Below are 18,120 nucleotides of genomic sequence, written 5' to 3'. Positions count from 1 at the left end.
CCCATCCTCCCCGCTCCTGGTCCCGTCATGACACGGACGGGCACAGACGGGCTTTCCTTAGGCGCTCCTTTGGCGCGGGAGGGGCGTGCCCGCTAAGCGCGTCTGCTACGCGGAGAGATGACTGTCTTAATGAATGCGCTTTCAGCGCGTGTGCACATCTTCGTCCCCAAGCCTAGTATGGCAACCTGGCAGCAACCTGCCTGCCTCCCCAATATGGCTGCTGTGTGTTGCCAGCCGCCTCGGTCCACGAAGAGCAACTCAGCGCCTAATCGGCTGATTGCGGTCAGTGAGGTAGCAAGATAATAAAAAAATGCGGCACAAATAAAATAAATGCCTGTTTCAGGGGAAATTGGTGGGGGCTACTAACAATTCGGTTAAAAACAATACAGTGATTTAAAAATAGTGCAAAGAGCTTTAACACCTTCCGAGCGTCGAACGTTCTGCGCCCAGTGCTGAACGTTCGAATAACGAATGCTGACCCGTCGGCCAACGGTCGTGCGCAGCACTGGCAAGGTAGTGCTCGTGACGACCGTTGGCTGACGGCAGCACTTAAAGGGTTAAACTCCCGGCTTCCGCCTCCGGAGTAGTGTAAGTAGCAATGGGTCTGACCCGAGCCCTCTAGGACACTCAATTTATGCGCTTTCAGCGCGTGTGCAGAGCTTCGTCCCCAAGCCTAGTATGGCAACCTGCCTGCAACCTGCCTGCCTCCCCAATATGGCCGCAGTGTGTTGCCGGCCGCCTCGGTCCACGAAGAGCAACTCCGCGCCTAATCGGCTGATTGCGGTCAGGGAGGTAGCAAGATAATAACAAAATGTGGCGAAAATGAAATAAATGCCTGTTTCAGGGGAAATTGGTGGGGGCTACTAACAATTCGGTTAAAAACAACACAGTGATTTAAAAATAGTGCAAAGAGCTTTAAACTCCCGGCTTCCGCCGCAGGAGTAGTGTAAGTAGCAATGGGTATGATCTCTCCATGGTTCTGTGTTAATAGGCGTGGAGATAGGCTTAATTTTTGATGTGGTACTACAGACATTTGCAACAACGTGGTGTACCACGGTTGTCTGGCCCAAGTTGGAGCGACTAGAATGAGCGTCAGGGAATGTTGTTGTAGTTTGAGCACCACTAACGGAAGTAGTGGGAGAGGAGGAAAAGCGTATGCAAATAGTTTTGACCAGTTCATCCATATTACATTGCCCATTGGACAATGGGTGTGGGTGTGGGTATCTGGCGGCAAAGTTTGGGCATTTAGCGTTTTCGTGGGTGGCAAAGAGGTCTATCTGAGGTTGTCCCCACATTTGGAAGAACGGATGAAGAACTTGCGGGTGAAGTTCCCACTCGTGGATCTGCTGTGTTTGCCGACTTATCAGATCTGCGAAAGTGTTTTGTACTCCTGGGACGTATTGGGCTAAGAGGAAGATCTTTAGCGGTATAGCCCATCTCCATATCTGCTGTGCTAACAGAGAGCTGCAGGGAGTGTGCCCCCCCTTGCTTGTTTATGTGGTACATAGCTGTCATATTGTCTGTGCGGACTAAGACCGCTTTGCCTGACACTTGAGTTTGAAATGCTTTTAGAGCTAGAAACACAGGTAGCAACTCCAAATGATTGATTTGGAGTAACGTTTGTTGCGGTGCCACCTGCCTTGCATGGTGTGAGGCAGCTGGAGAGCGATGCGTCCGCGGTCATGACTATCTGAGGAACTGGTTCTAGAAACGGTCGCCCTTTGGAAAGGTTTTTGGTGTTCCACCATTGCAGAGAATGATGAGTCCGACCGTCTACCAACACTAGGTCTGTTAATTGACCTTGAGCCTGGTTCCATTGGCGTGCTAGGCACTCTTGAAGTGGACGCATTTGCAATCTCGCGTGAGGTACTACGAATATGCAAGATGCCATCATTCCTATGAGCTGCATGAACACTCGAGCTGGTAGCGAGTGTTGTGGTTTGAATTTTGTTAGGAGAGTTTGTACACTTGTTATCCTGGCTGGAGAGGGATAAGCTGGTGTTAGTTGGGTGTTTATTGTAGTGCCGAGATACTGTTGTATGTGCGAGGTTTGCAGATGCGATTTGATGTGATTTACTGTGAATCCTAAGTTGTGAAGCAGTTGAATAGTAGCGTGAGTGTGTTGCACGCACTGTCTGTATGAGCCGGCTTTTATGAGCCAGTCGTCCAGATATGGGAAGACGTGAATGTGCTGTCTTCTTAGGTGTGCTGCTACTACTGCTAGGCATTTGGTAAACACCCTTGGCGCTGTTGTGACTCCGAATGGGAGCACTTTGAACTGGTAGTGTTGTCGGTCTAGTACAAATCTGGGAGGACCTGTTGTAGTGTGACCATATGAAAATTATCCGACTATGTAAATGTTTAGAGGTCTGAGGTCTAGGATGGGTCTTAGAGATCTGTCCTTCTTTGGTATTAGGAAATATAGGGAGTATACTCCTTTGTTTTTCTGATGCTCTGGAACTATTTCTATCACATTTTTCTGCTCAAGGGATATTACCTCCTGTCTGAGCAATGTTCCTGTGACACTGGGTGCTGCTTGGGTGGTATGTTTGTGGGGGTAGATGTTAGTTCCAGACAATAACCTGATTGAATTATTTGGAGCACCCACCTGTCTGATGTGATGTTTTCCCAGGCTGGCCGGTACTGTTGAAGTCTTCCCCCAACAGGAGTGGAATGGAGTGGGGAAGGGAGTCATTGGGCAGGGGTAGAGGCAGAGCGTGAGTTGTTATTTTTGCCTCTGCCTTTGTTATTGTTACCCCTGCACCCACCCCTTTGGTAGCCTTCACTGTAGGTAGACTGTGTAGGGGCTTTGTACGAGGTAGAAGCTGTGTCTGAAGAATATCCCCTGGTGGCACCTCGATAGGATGAGCGACGAAATGAACGTCTGGGAGCCTGCGACTGCAGGGCTCCCATAGATTTGGCTGTGTCTGTATCTTTTTTCATTTTTCTAGGGATACATCTACCTCGGATCCAAATAGGTGTTGTTCGTCAAAGGGTTGGTTAAGAATGGCGCTTTGTACCTCAGGTTTGAACCCTGATATACGTAGCCAGGCGTGTCTGCGTAGCAAAACGCTGGTGTTAACTGCCCTAAAGACTGCGTCTGCTGCATCGGGGGCACACCAAATAGAGGTGTTTGTGATGTTTTTCCCCTTCTTGGATGAGCTTGTTTGCTCTATCCTTGTATTTGTCAGGAATGTGCCTCATTAATGACACTAGCTCATCGTAATGTGCCCGGTCATATCTGGCTAGCAGTGCCCGTGTATTGACGATACGCCACATGTTTGCTGCTTGAGACGCTGTTCTTTTGCCTGATGCGTCAAGTAGCTTAGACTCCTTAGCTGGTGGTGCAGCCTCACCCAATGTTTGTGAGTTTGCTCTCTTGCGTGCGTTGGAAACTACAAGTGAGTCTAGTGGCACTGGGCCTTTAATATATGCTGGGTCTGAGGGGGCAGCTTTATATTTTTTCTCTATCCGAGGGTTAATGAACCGAGCTCTGACTCGGTCTTTGAAGACTGTCAGGGGCATGCTTGATCACTCCTTTAAGCAAGTGTAAAATGGATGAAGACCTTTGTGCATTGTCGAATGCATCCATCAGGAAGTCTTCCTCAACAGGGTCTGTATAAATATCTACTCCATGATAATGTGCATCCCTGTGAATTAATTCATTAAACCCTATAGTGTCTTCTGTTGGGGAAGGCCATGAGGGGTATATATCATCCTGAGGGACATTTGGGACATCTGGGGTGGTATAATTGTCCCACGGGTCTGGTGATCCTGTGGGCGTGGTTGGATCCGGTGTGTTACCCCCCATATCATCAGAGCTATCATCCCTGTGTGGTGTGATAGGGGGTGCTGGGGAATGCTGTGGTATAAGAGGTGGTGGCGATGGTACAGGTGAAAGAGAAGGGGAAGGCAGTCTTAAGGGAGAGGTAGCCATGTTCTTCTTCTTTGAATGCGGAGCTGGTGTGTCCAGTGGTCGCTTTTTTGGAGCCAAAACTAGGTGCCCAGTGATTGGATCCTTGGCCAGAGTCTTTTGAGCGGTGTCTGGATAGGGTAAATCCACTGCAGGGAATTGATGTTTTGGTGCGGAGGAAGTCTTGTGCACCGAGATGGCTTGTTTTGGCTTCTTGGCAATGTCTTTCACCGGGGAGGCAGCCGTCATTTTCGGCTCCGAAGCTTTTTTCGGATCCGATAATTTTTTCGGTTCCGGTGGTGTTTTGGAATCCAAAGAGGTTTTGCTTGGTTCTGACCTGGGTTTCGGTGCCGAAGGAGTAGTGGTGTGCTTCGGTGCAGATTGTTTGGATGTCGGGCCGTTGTCTTTTTCGGTGCCGGTATGTGTGCGCCGGGACATGAAGGTTGACTCGAGCTTGAGTCGAGTGAAGGCTTGGTTAGCTTCTTAGCCGGGCCCGAAGGTGGGGCAGTAGAAGCAGTTTGACGGTGTGCACCCGAGCTGGAGGGCGAGGGTGTGACCGGGGCCTTCTTTGAGTGTGTCTAGGAAGGGTCGGGGTCAACGGTCTTATTACGACCCGCTGCGCTGGAGTGATGTCCTCCATCTCGGAATCTTCTGCTGCCGTCGCTGCTGTCGACGTCTTGCTGTTCTGGGACGTTGACGCCCTCCTCTAAGATGTCGTCCGGAATCGGTGCTGAAGATCTTTGAGCCATTGTTCTCCTCGCTCTTCGGTCCCAGATAGTCTTTTTGGAGCAGAAAGAGGCACAAGCTGAACAGTCTTTCGCCTCGTGCTCCGGAGAGAGACAGAGGTTACACATCTCATGAAGGTCGGTGTGGGGTACTTTTGACCCACATTGAGGACACTTCTTAAATGGCATCCTTTCCATGAGCTGGAGTCGAGGCCTAGGTAGGCCCGAAGGACGACGACCGGAATCGAGATCGTCGATGTTTGAAGAGTAGCGTCGACAAAGCATTCGAAACTCAGTTTTGTAGTTTGGTGAGGACTGCGCGCCGAAAGAAATCGGTTCCAACACGGAGCCCTGGAAACACATCAGAGCCCGGTGGCGGAAAAAAAACAATCTGGGGATGGAGCCGATGCCCATGCGCAGTATCATCCTAAGGAGGAGTCAGCTATCCTGTGACTCCCAAAGACTTTTCTACAACAAAACAAACTGCAAACATCCGAGCCCAACACTAGGTGGCCATCTAAGTATAGTGTGTAATCTGCAGCTCATATGCCTCGAACATAATACTCCAAGAAAATATTTGTGAACTGCATTTTAGCTTGAGCAAATATGCATGTGTAGATTTGCTCATGCAGAGTGTTTGCAAGTTCACTTTCCCTCCAACCACTTTTTTCCCCACATCTGGAAGAAGGATTACGTCTGCCATTGTCCGGAATACATTCACAAAGTTTCTCAGTATGGGAAAAGATTAGAGAAGAGTTGTTGACACCCCTTAAAACATTCAAGTTAGTAGGTTTGTAAAGACTCACAAGGGCATTCTAACCCTGGAGCTATTGCTTCCCGACCATCAGCCTCAATATTTAGATCTGCAGAAACGTGGCAATATAGGGGCAAGTATTCAAACACTACTATGGTATGAGCAGTGGCATAATTAGAGAGGCTATATCAGAGCTCTTACATAATTTGATTGCTGCCATATTACATGGCACAAAAGAGACAAGTGGATTTTGTTACAGGACAAGTAGATGTATGAAGCAACCTGCCCCATGGACAAGTAGATATTTTCTTAATTTCCACACCCCCTGATAGAATGCACTCTCCAAAGAGATGTTCGAAAATGAGTTATACCCCACATGCAAGGCAGTACCTTCTTCTCAATGAATAACTTCTGTCTATAAGAGGTCGTGAAGCAAATGCAACTGTTTCCAAAAATCTATTCCGGTACTGGAGCAAAACTGCCCCAAAACAGATATTGTTAGTACCAGTTACCACAATATTATTTCAAGTTATATCAGAGGTACAAGAGCAGGTGCACTGGCAATCAGGTTTTTTTAAAGTGTAAAAATTCTCTTCCACAACCATCAAACCATACAAATTTTTCTTTAACAATCGCCTCAGAAGTTGCTTTTTTTGTTGAGAAATTAGGTACAAAGTTTGGATAGTACTCAGACAGTTTAATTTATCTTTAGGACTGGGAGCATGGGATATAGCAGTAACAATCTTCTCCTTAGCTGAAATACCATCTTGACTTATCCAATGGCCTAAATAGTCATTCTAAACCTTGGCAATATTGCATTTATCCTTAGCATTATTGCATTTATTCGTAGCAATTATCAGACTATCATCTTTCAAAATACTCAAAACCTGGAACAACGTCTTATAATGCTCTTCCGGAGATGTCGCATGGACTAAAATCTAATTTTGGGAATGAAACATTTTGTACATTTTTAAATAGTTGATGCATGGCCTTCTGAAAAACTGAGTATGCAGACACTAGCCCAGATGGTGTAAGGATATATCTGCATGCACTCTCTCAAGTGATAAATGACATTAAAGCTTTGGAGTTTTCATGTAATTCAGTCTGATGACAGGCAGAGAACAAGGTGGGAGTAGTAAAATATGTCTTCCTTTAACATTGCCAACATTTTGTTAAATATGGGTAGTGGATGTCAATCCTTATTCAGGTCTCTCAGGTCCACATACACTTTTGAGTCACCATCTGCCTTCCTTCACTACCAGAGATGACAACCACTCGGAGGATTCAATTTCCTCAATCACACCCAACCTCTTTTACCAATCATTCCAACCCACACTTCAAAGCATTCTTTACTGCCAATGGAACACTCCTCAACTTTTGTACTACCGGGGTTGCATTTTTCTTAGGAATGAGTATGTACAAATCATTTCAATATTTCTGGTGAATCTGTGACTACGTTCAGAAACAATTGTTGCCACTTATCAGATTAACGTCTTTTCATTTTTGCCACCATCAAGTCCTCTTTGTATCCCATTGCCTACTTAGGATGATCGGGATCCAGTTTCGTAAATAGTTCTTTCTACTGGGGCTAACCAAGTAATCATGACTCTTCCCGTAGATACATAAGCATTTGCTTGTATTCATATGCCCTTTATTTATAACGTGGTCACAAAATACCCGACCCCCTCAATCGATTTGTTCCCATACCCTACTAATTTGATGTCGGAAGGCAACAGCTTGACCTCTTCATATATGTGTAGTATTTAGTCCATAAGCCTGTACAAAGGGCTCCTGAATTTGCTGACACTTTTACCAATTAGAATGTCGCAAAAGGAGCCATCTTTTTTCACTTGTCCTACCTCAAAATATTAAACACATCCTTCCCTGGTTCCTGTTCCATTCAAACTTCCCATATTTGTACTAGAAACTCGTTTTTTACCTCCCCATCATATCTCTGCTTTTGCACATTCTTGCAAAGAGGCTCTACTCTTGCACTTAAGACAAAATGGTCCCAAAACAGAACATGCTTTGCTGGATGCCATACATCCATTATGACGGCACTTAAAAAATACCAGTTCATCCACCGAAATCTGATTCATACTCTTTGGTACAACTGCATTCACATTCCCACTCTCTTACATTTGATACCTATGTTTTCCAGATTTTATTAATGTGTAGCAGGATCGTGTTGGGTTTCAATGTTTGCAGGACTCAACGTTCCTACAACCACACTCCATGAGACTGCAGTTCAAGCCTGGTCTGATCATTTTTAAACCTACATGACAAGTAAAGTTTTTCCTGCGACAAGGGACAGGTAGGACTGATGCGGTTAGTTGTAGATTTCAATTAGTCTAGGCTCAATTTTCAGATGCAAACACGAACATAGTTTGTTTCAGTTACTCTAGATTGTGCTAATGTCGCAAGTGTCTTCATTAATTTCCTAGGAAATTAACTCTTACGGACTTTTCCCAGATTACACTAATTGCAAGCCTCAACTGGACAAGAAACTTATAATTCATAGTACAATAGAGCAAGGATGGTTGGCACAGAGTTATGAGAAAGTGAATTCAAAATATCTGGTTGCTCCAAGGATAAGGTAATGGCCATCCACCAATTACCAGAGATGCAGACAATGTCTACACTATCATTGAAAAAAAAGAGGGCTATATCCTGAGCAAAATTTGTCCACAGCAATTATATACAGTTCATAATAAACGTTGCCACAAATGTTCTTCTTTATCTTCTTTTTTTCTTTACAGTGCTTCAACAGAGTCCTAGCCAACACGAGTTTCATCTTTTGGTGGTGTAACCCACAGACTTCATCAGGGCAATTATCACATAAAGATACGAAATATGTAGTTCAGTCTCAAACGATATATCAATAATATCCATAAAATTCCGTCGGCCAATAGTACTAATAGAATCCTGATAACCGAGACAGTAGTAAAGGGAATCCACAGTCTCCTGATATTCATGTATACCCCTGGCCACCTCAAGTGCAAAGAAATCAGCTCGGAGGGTACTCCCGCGTACTATTGGCCGACAGAATTTTATGGATATTATTGATATATCGTTTGAGACTAATATATATATTTTGGATCTTTATATGATACTTGCCCTGATGAAGTCTGAGGCTTACGCCACAAAAAGACTAAACATGTGTTGGCTAGGACTCTGTCGAAGCACTGTAAAGAAATAAAGAAGATAATGAAGAACATATGTGGCAGCGTTTATTATGAACTGTATATAATTGCTGTGGACAAATTTTGCTCAGGATATATCCCTCTTTTTTACTCATCATTCGTAGGACCAGAAAAACATTATATTTACCGTAAAATAACCTACTGGCTTGCAGTTTTCCAAACCGATTTCCTATTGTGTGTGTGTCTTTCTTGAAAAAACAAGGGATTTGGAGGATAGTTGAAAATTCAGTTCTGGATTGTGTTTTAGCATGACAAAGGTGGGTTGCGGAATGTATAGGGTTATAGAATGGTAGGGCATTCTTTGTTAGCATATGCTTTTAGACAAAGTTCTGTATGGAAATGAAAAATATCCTAACTGCATCCTTCCCCATAAAACTGCAGTGCAATCACAACACATTATAGGCATTCTCAAATTTCATGAGGTAGGCAGAGACCTCACTAAAACGTCTATATAGGTTTATGTTTTGGTAAAGCAGTGTCACACAACTACTATGCTTCATTTCAAAGAAATCATTTTCAGGCAAAATGGATGGTCCGTTCCTTGGCAGCAATCACAGAAACAACTACATTCACGATTGGGGATGGGTAAAGTTTGCATTTTTTCTTCGACATAAGTGAGCCTATAGTTTGCACTTACCACTGAACTGAGCTGCTCAAACTCTTTCTCAGGAAGAAAGGAGTGCCAACCGTCCTCAACGACTTCGAATTCGGGCCGGTAAAAGTAGGGGTACATCAAGGTGATGGAGTCCAGAGTAGATAATGCCTGCCGCGTGAAAATACAAAAGGTTAGTAACACAATTCCAAGGCCAAACAAGCTTTAACAATGCCAAAGGTTCTTGTCACCCCATGGTGTACGTAGCAATGTAAACTAGGTTTGAGAAAAAAATTGATATTATAGAGTGGACATAGTAAATTCAACTAAAGAATTAAGGGGAACAAATTAGCTGAATCGGGACTGGGTTTGTGTGTGTGTGTGTACTCTTTGTTGGAGAGAGGAGCACTGTACAGCACTTTATTGACATTGATAGAGGTATGAGGTCCAAAGGGCTGGAAAAGTGCAGAGGGTGCAACGCACAGGAGGAGGTAGCACTGTAAGCCACAGTGGCAGTAGCTACCTGCTCCCTGTAGAGGTGCTAGAGTTTCAACAAGTATGGGCGCCATGGATTGAAGGTCTTCATCCCTGTGTGTCAAGGTTAAAGATATGCACAGAACAAGATCAAGCACTGGCAAAGCAAATAGGTATTGTTGTTGTGACCAAGTGGCTTTGCCAATGCGATTTGACAATTCAGAAGCCTGGCAACAAACGGAGCTGAAGGGACCACCAAAAACATAAATAAATAACAAATTAATCATTGTGAGGAGTGGGTGGGAGTAGAGTGGGCAGGGCAGGGGGAAAGCAATGGAGTAGGAAGGAACAAAAAAAAAAAAAAGCTGGGCTGGGGGGGGGGGGGGGGGGGGGGGAGGGGCTCTATTAATGGGAACATCAGCATCTGAGGGGCGGAACAATTTGAGGACGAGGAACCTGGTTTTAAGAAGACTAGCAGCACCAGAGGGAAAAATCAACACGGAATGCACACAGGAGTGGGTATTTGGATGCGAAAAACATGAGGGAGAGAGCTGGAAAACACATGTACCCTCAAGGAGCACTTAAAAAGAGAAAAAAGCAGTTCCCTAAATGTGGACAGTTAAAGGATTCAAGTCAGTCAAATAATGGATGCTGAAGAGGCTACGCTTGAGGGGAGAGAGAAATACAAGAATAGGAAGGCAAGCCATTGAATATGATGCAAGCAAGTAAGAGTGTTTTACATCCAACCAATGGAAAGCAATGGATGGGCTACAAGCCCTCTGTACATTTTTGGGAAGGTCCTCAAGAGACATTTGTCCAGAGTGTTGCGTAAATAAACGGAGTCTCTGGCCCAGCTCTACAAGGTTTTCACATCCATGGATGACAGGAGTGAACTTAGTCCAATGCACCAGCGCTGAATGTGAAAGACAAGTAATTGTAGCCCCGCAGAACCCCACCCAATATGTAAAAGAGGAGGTGTCAATGCTTTTTTGGTCACTAACAGGGAGCAGTAGTAATCTAAACAATCGTTAATTATTTACACATTCAAGATCACTAGAAACAGAATACGTATTCCAACATATGTATTTTTATGCCGGGGTCTGGTGCACATAATATTGTTAACATCACAGAAGAATATAAAAAGCAGCTATCTTTTCAATAACAGTGAAAAACGGGGAAAAACGGATCATCACAATTTATAGCTTTTACACCCTCACTGTGCTATCTCCAAGCGTTATGCTAGTTCTAGCAGATGAATAAATAATAAGCCTGAGATTTGGAGGTGGTGCACATACTTAGACAACAGGATTTGTTGCCTGTTTGGAATAGCTTGTCAGCTATTCGAGCACAAGGCCAAGAGCTATGAGACTGCGCCTATGAGAGAACACAACACTGGCACCAGTTCGTGAAGGCAGAATGGAATTCTTTGCAGAGCCTCGGGGAGTTTTATTTGTGGCTTCTTCGGTAGGGGTGGAATCTGGTGCCATGCTGATCTGGATTTGCGTTTGCGACATGCGTGAAGTTTCTCTCCTAACTAAGTGGTCAGGTGACAGTCCTTATGTACTTAATCTTATCAGAGATTGGAATTCCTGACATAAATTGAGGAATGTTTAATGGATTATGTGCGTGAAGGAGTGCGTCTCAGACGTTTCCATATGGACACAAAGCGAGAGGACGTCCATTCAGACTGCACTATTTTGGCGATAAATATTGGATAACCTTGAAAAAGGCACCTGCCCCAGACTGGTGTCGCACTGGGGGTTTTGTTGTCTATATCCGAATGACTTGACACTTTAACAGTTTTGGAAAGATAGGCTCAAACGACATCTGTGTCAAAGGCAGACCTGTTGATCTGCCTAAATTGAGGAAAAATGGCAGTCTCTATTACCAAGGATGGATTCGAGGCCAAAGGTAAACAAGCTGGACAGGCTAACTAAAATGAAAATTATAGTTAAAATGTAACCTGTCCTGTATGTGTTTCAGAACCTAAAACTAAAAAGAAAGAAGCATAAAAGTAAGTGATTAAAATAATAGAATTATGGAAGGAAACTGTCCTAAGATTTATGATTGGAATAATTTCTAAGCTAAATAGTTACTAAATTAATACTGAATGTCTTTTTGATTGATCTTGCTTATCAGACATTCATTATACATTTACAGACTAAAAGCATGTCAAAAACGTGCATTTGATGAGATAGCAATTCATCACTAGTTACATCTTCAATAACATGTCTTCAGATAGAAATGAACAAGCATTTGCAATGCAATAGGTCTCGCATTTATGCAAGTTTGAGCTATTGACATTGCAAATAACAATGCCTTTTATTTTAGTTTTTAAAGCATCAATAAAAGGCATTGTCATTTACAATGCCAATAGCTTAAACTTGTGTAAATGTAAGACCTATTGCATTGCAAATGCTTGTTTTAACAAGGAAAAGAGGCACTTCAAAGTGGTTTTATAACAGTCTTTTTTTCACTGTTCACATGGATACCAAGCAAATGCGTTTTGACTATTCAGTTTTGATCATGGCTGGTGGTCCTACATTTGTTTTTACCTTTATACCATTGCAGCCCATGCCTTGCTGATGCATTATATTAAATGTAGTTTTTCATATCATACAAACATTGCAACATGAAATCAGCTCATTAAAAGCACATAATGTTGGTACATTTGATGAAGTATCAACATTATGTGGATTTAATGAGCTGAATGTTTTTTTCTCCCCAACTGAACGATAACACATAAAGGAATACATTTTTCTTTACAACCGCGGAAAGGCGCTTACAACGTACTTTTTAATTTGTTACTTTTTTTTCTTACAAGTGAATCTTTCATTGATTTTTCAGTAATCCTATAAGGGCCCCACACCCCTCCACACGGCCCTTTATGCCAGAATTTCTACAGTTGAATCTGGGGAATGGCCTGTATAATTATTCTGATCAGCGAGTGAAAATGCTTGCTGAATCTTATTTGGCCCATCTAATTAATATATTTAAAAAAATCACTTGTTCAATGCTAAGCTTTGGAGCCCCTCTCAATGTGACTCGGAAATTAGAATTCAGAATGCAGCTGCAAAAAAAACTACTTAACATTAATATTAGTTGTCATATATCACCTGCTCCTAAAGTCTCTGCAGTGCCTTCCAGCGGCTGGACAAATTACTCATTCAAAGCAATGTGCATAGCACACCCTGCTATTCACAACACAGGCTCCCTATTCTTCATCACAACTCTTTGCCTGCCACCAAACCTGGGCTCTCTGTTTCAGGCTGGCTCTCCCTTGACCTCAACCCTCCTTCAATAAATCTCACAATTGGGAACAGATACTGAGCCCATTTCCAGCAAAAAAAAAATTATTTATCCATCTTGGATTCTGAATAGCACTTTAAATCTGGCCCTTCCAATGCGCATACCCATAACTATATGCTAAATAAAAGCGAAGGTATCCATAATTGCGATGGTATGTATCTCACGCGATTCCTCAATGCCTCGCGTTTGTATCGCTGCCGCAACAACATATTTAAATCACATCTATAAATCTCATGTACAAAGCCCAACACTTCCCATATTGGTAGGGCCTCTGGAATTATGCGGCAGGGTGGACTAAATTAAGCCGCAACAAAGGCAAATTATGAGTCATAACACTGCGCAGTTTCTGATAGTATTACTTCCTTATTTTTTTTATTTTTATACGTCAACACAGTACGGACGTATTTATATGTGAAACAAATCCACATTTATGTGTGAAACACCGAAGCGGCAACGTCGCATAATTTCTGTGGCCCTGCATATGGGTCTATCCATAACCAGCATCCTTCCCAACCATGCACTACGTAAGGGCGCCAGGAACTCCATGCAGATCAAAGAGCTTCACACTGCTATTGTAGATATGCAGCGCTACATAAATGCTATAGTACAATTAACACAATTGGTATGTCTGTATGAATTAGCACACATTTTGAATATAAATTAGCCTACCCAAAAAAACACGTCCCCGCTTACGATGGATGGGCGGACTGCTCTGGTTTCGCAGCAAAGCTAACAGTGAGCACCTGATGTTCGGCACAACGCAGAAAAGCTCCCTCTGCTACCTTTCAGCACCACCGGACTAATTTTTGCTTCTTTGTAATTGCCAATTTGGGAGACTTCGCAACTGAGCACGAAGAATCATCTCGATCTTTCTGTTCGTTGTTACACAATCCAGTTAATAGTCGTTTTTCCCCCCTAATTTTTTATCGCCATTTCGAGAAAAAAAACAATACAAAAACGAATAGGCATTACACAGAAATCAGTAGAAAATAACTTGAGCAAAACTTGCAGAAACTATACTTAACGCCAACCGAGGGCACAAAGGGGTGCAGTGTTCCATTATGTTTTTGTCGCGCGTGTGTGTGTGCGGCGGGGGGTGGTCTCTGTATGTGTGTGTGCGTGCGTGCGTGTGTGTGTGTGTAGGTGCGCTCGTGTGTGTGTGTGTCTCTGTGTGTGAGCATGCGTGCAGGGGGAGGTGTGGCTGTGTGTTACGGCTTTCCAGGAGACAGGAGCTGGCCACAGCGAGCGCGTTCTCATGCGCGTGGCCCGCACAAATCGCCTTCTGGCAGGGGAAATACGCGGGGCCAGCTCCTGTCCCCTGGAAAGCTGTGTCGCTGACTATAGGTCTCTGCGAGACAGCGCTTACGCGCGGTTACGCGAGACCTAAAAAGGGGTCTCTGCCTGGAAGACATGATCCTCACAATGAGAGACAGCTAAAAGCTGTCTGGTAGGAGAGAGCTAAAATAGGATGACAGCTCCAAGTGGATGGGTTACAGATGTGCTGGTAGCGCAAGGCCGAAAAAGGCAGGATCTTTGGACTTGGCAGTAGGTCTGAGAGGGACAGGATAGGAGGAAAGTAGGCATCTGAGCTCACAAGGGAACACACTGTCTTTGGAATACGTGGTCAGAATCAAGCGAGTAGGAATGCTTCATGATTTCCAAACAATTACTCTGGTAGTGGAATCAGAGTAGCCCAGGTGTTCTGTCCCAAGACAGAAACGTTTTTATAAATGTTAGAGATTGGCTACAAACACAAGAGCTATATCACATACTGCAGAAATGCTGTACATACCTATTAGCCCTTCTTTCTACCTCTTCAGTTACAGTAATAGTCGCATGATCCTTGACACAAGCAGATATGTTGTTTTGATTCTCATTGACTGCTACTTTGAGTTCGATACGGCCTTTCGTCCAATTCTACTGGAAGCAGTTGGCATTGCAGGCAATGCGGTAAACTGGTTTTCCTATTTTTAACTGAAGATCCCAGGCAGTTTCAATAGCTACTTTGTGATCCACCTTTAAACCTATCTCCTGCCTGCTCCCTTCATTCATCGATTGCTCTTCTGCTGGCTATCCAGAGTCCAATGATCACAGGCAGGAGGCCGTGCTTTATGCCATGCTCACAGCCAAAGAATGGAGTATGCTCCCCTATCAATGTGATGTATTGAAAATCACTTCTGCTCCCAGAATCTTAAGAAAATGTATTTCTTCTCTACTTAAGAGTTCCTTATCTTCCTAATATTGGCACTGTTCCAGGGCAGTCACAGATTACAAATCACCATCGTATTCTTTCATTCACTCATTCATTTATTTCAACATATTCCTACATTTCATAGAGGCAGTACATCAGACAGGATAGCTGTCCCTTGGGTTACAGACATTGTAGGCAGATACCCGAGGCAGCAGTAACAATTTACAAACATGGTCCAGGTATACACCTCTCACATCAGAGCTATATCTTGCATTGCTGTGATAACACAGGATTACACTTTTGAGAGCCCAAAGTTACAGTTATCCAATAAGCTCATGTCTCAGCCAGTGGATCTGCCTATGGTTTGTGGCAGGCATGCGACAGGTGCATGCCTACTGCAACAAGGATGAATAGATGAATCAGGCCTGCACCCATTAAATTAGATGTACCGCTAATGTTTAGACAAGAGAACTATCCTTAGGGTAACAGATGGGACAGGGATGCAGCTCAAACAGCAGAGGTCTCCCACAGGTGATATCTGTGGACATTATTCACATTGACCCAGAATGTGAAGTACTCGTCTTGACAGTAATTCACATAACCCACCCGGCATACACAGCCCTTGTCACAAATCTGACTTGAACTGTTCCCTGCACACCAGGACATTCTGCGAACAGGGGTATGTGACTTCTGCATTCAGTGATCAGTACCTACAGCCTATCATCCTCAGGGAGCTCAGATCCTAGTGGCAGGGTCTTGGCGTAGCGCTTGGACTCCTGCTTCTCATACAGTACAGCACACCTGTAGTGCATCCTCTACATAGGAACATGAGGCATCTCACACATCTCTCTCACTCACACATATACATACATACATGTATGCGCACTCACACACGCACTCATCAGGCACCTTCACACCAGACTCCCAAGTAATCTATAAAAAAAACTCAGTATCACCTTCCACACTAAACACAACAAACACATAATTGTAGGCTGATCTACTATCCCACATGGACAGATATAGCAGATGTCATCAATGTTAATCTGTACAATAAAATCAGTATAGAAACCTGGTACATTGCAACAGTCAACTACAACCTGGTGCCCACTTTGAAAGTACCTGTAGTGGACTTGGCTGTCATGCACAAAATATTCTAGTTCTGCCTATTCCAGCAATATCGGACACACAAAACCACCAAGCTCCTGCAAGGCATTTTCTCCTGACCGAACCTCAGAGTGTCAAGTTTAATTCATCTGACAACCCGGACAAAGCCCTCCATTCCACAACCAGATGTAGGTCTTATTACAGCAGCTTCAGTCCACTCACATATGCCATAATCCCTGAAGACTTCAATCCCTTGCGTGACACTAAAGGAAACCTTCCTGGACCTTCTCACTACAGCTGTTCTCACACAACCTATCCACAACAAAGGACACATCCAGGACCCGGTCTGTGCTTAGGGGATAATAATCACCCATGATCCTCCCCTCTCTCCCCCGGTGCATTCCCATTGGTCCAATAATGCCATCAGACTGATCTATGACAAACCAACACGGAGGACAAGAACGTGTAATTAAGACAAACAGCAGGTCAATAAAACACTTCCCAAACCCCACAAAATGCCCTAAACTAAAAACAGAAAACCAAGCAGCAATATTCGGTGTCAGCAGCAACATGGAAACTTTCCTTACGGATGTCAGCAGACACCCAGCAGCTGTGCATTTTAAAAGCAAAACCATCCGCAGCATGATGCAACTAGGAACTCAACAATGCTAACAGATACAAAAATCAATGAGGAAGCACACACAGATGTAAATGATCTTCCAGCTCTGAAATAACTGTACCAAAGTTAATTAGCTCCTCACAAGGGCTAAGGCCGTTCATTACAAGAAAGTGGGATCACAAAAAAAAAAGTGATGGGAGAATGCTTGAATGAATCCGAGTCGCTCGTAATTACTGGATCTGCATTCCAGTGGATTGTTTTTTGGCCCACCATGCCACAGCGGACAGGGATATGGCATATATGCAATTCAGTCTTCCTCCCGCTCCAGTTGGAACAGTCCAACCGTAACTGTTAAGTCGGGGTCCCTCTGAAATGGAACTCAGGCACCCCAAGATCACTTTTTGCCTATATGGGCCCGTATGTAGGGTGCTGCTTAGTTACAGTGGCACAGTGAGCACAGAACCCATGTTTGGGCAATCCCATCGCACTTAGGGCACAGCACTGAATAAAATGAAAAATATGATGGGCAGACTTCGGAAGCTTAGAGACTGGTGTTTGCCCGGGCAACAACGCAGCACTATTTTGCCCACTATGTCACCTCATCTACTAGAATATCATCAGCAATGGCAAAATGCTCTTCATAAAATCAATATGCCAATTCTACTTCACCAGCTCCTTCTACGGAGTCGGAAAAAAAGGCACGGCCATCATCAACTTCCTGACTGACAACAGACACAAGATCCAACATCAAATGTGTAACACACCTGCCCATTATAACACCCTGACCATCACCCCTCCAACACACCCAAATGGTCTACGATCAACACCTCTCCACACAAGACTAGGTGAAATAACTGTGATCCTTCACAGCCACTGCATATGAATACACCTTCTACTATCCATTATTAAGGAAATCTCCAGAAAGACTAGAAGACTGCTACTGAATATCATCAGTGTATGCTGCATCTGTGTACCTTCCTTCCTAGATACCCTCAAGACCGGACACATCCCCGCCCATTGTCAAAAAAATCCAACAAGCAACCTGCAATTACCTTTCTCTTGTTGATCCATCATTCCTGTGAAACCTGATTGCAAAACAGTACTGAACTAGTTCCATTATATAATTAATGCTCAATCCTCTTGCAGGAGTACTCGTCTGGCTTCAAGCCCACTGTAGCAAGGAGACAGCAACCATCCAGGTAGTTGACTATACTGTGATAATCACAGATGAGGACT

At 43.9% G+C, this 18,120-nt stretch overlaps 1 protein-coding gene across 1 annotated transcript in view; it reads right to left on the bottom strand.

The window, feature by feature from the left end:
• The window catches only part of MTMR9 (myotubularin related protein 9), a 366,570-nt gene that overhangs the window by 253,688 nt on the left and 94,762 nt on the right, over positions 1-18,120 (bottom strand). Inside the window, exon 3 of the mRNA XM_086926182.1 lies at positions 9,233-9,358. Within this exon, the coding sequence (XP_086782308.1) occupies positions 9,233-9,358 (126 nt within the window). The remainder of the gene's footprint in view (positions 1-9,232; positions 9,359-18,120) is intronic.

This window comes from Lissotriton vulgaris, chromosome 6 (assembly GCF_964263255.1).
Source record: "Lissotriton vulgaris chromosome 6, aLisVul1.2, whole genome shotgun sequence".
Taxonomy (NCBI): Eukaryota; Metazoa; Chordata; class Amphibia; order Caudata; family Salamandridae; genus Lissotriton; species Lissotriton vulgaris.
Note: the sequence above shows the minus strand (reverse complement) of the source record. Positions and strands in the feature narration are given on the sequence as shown.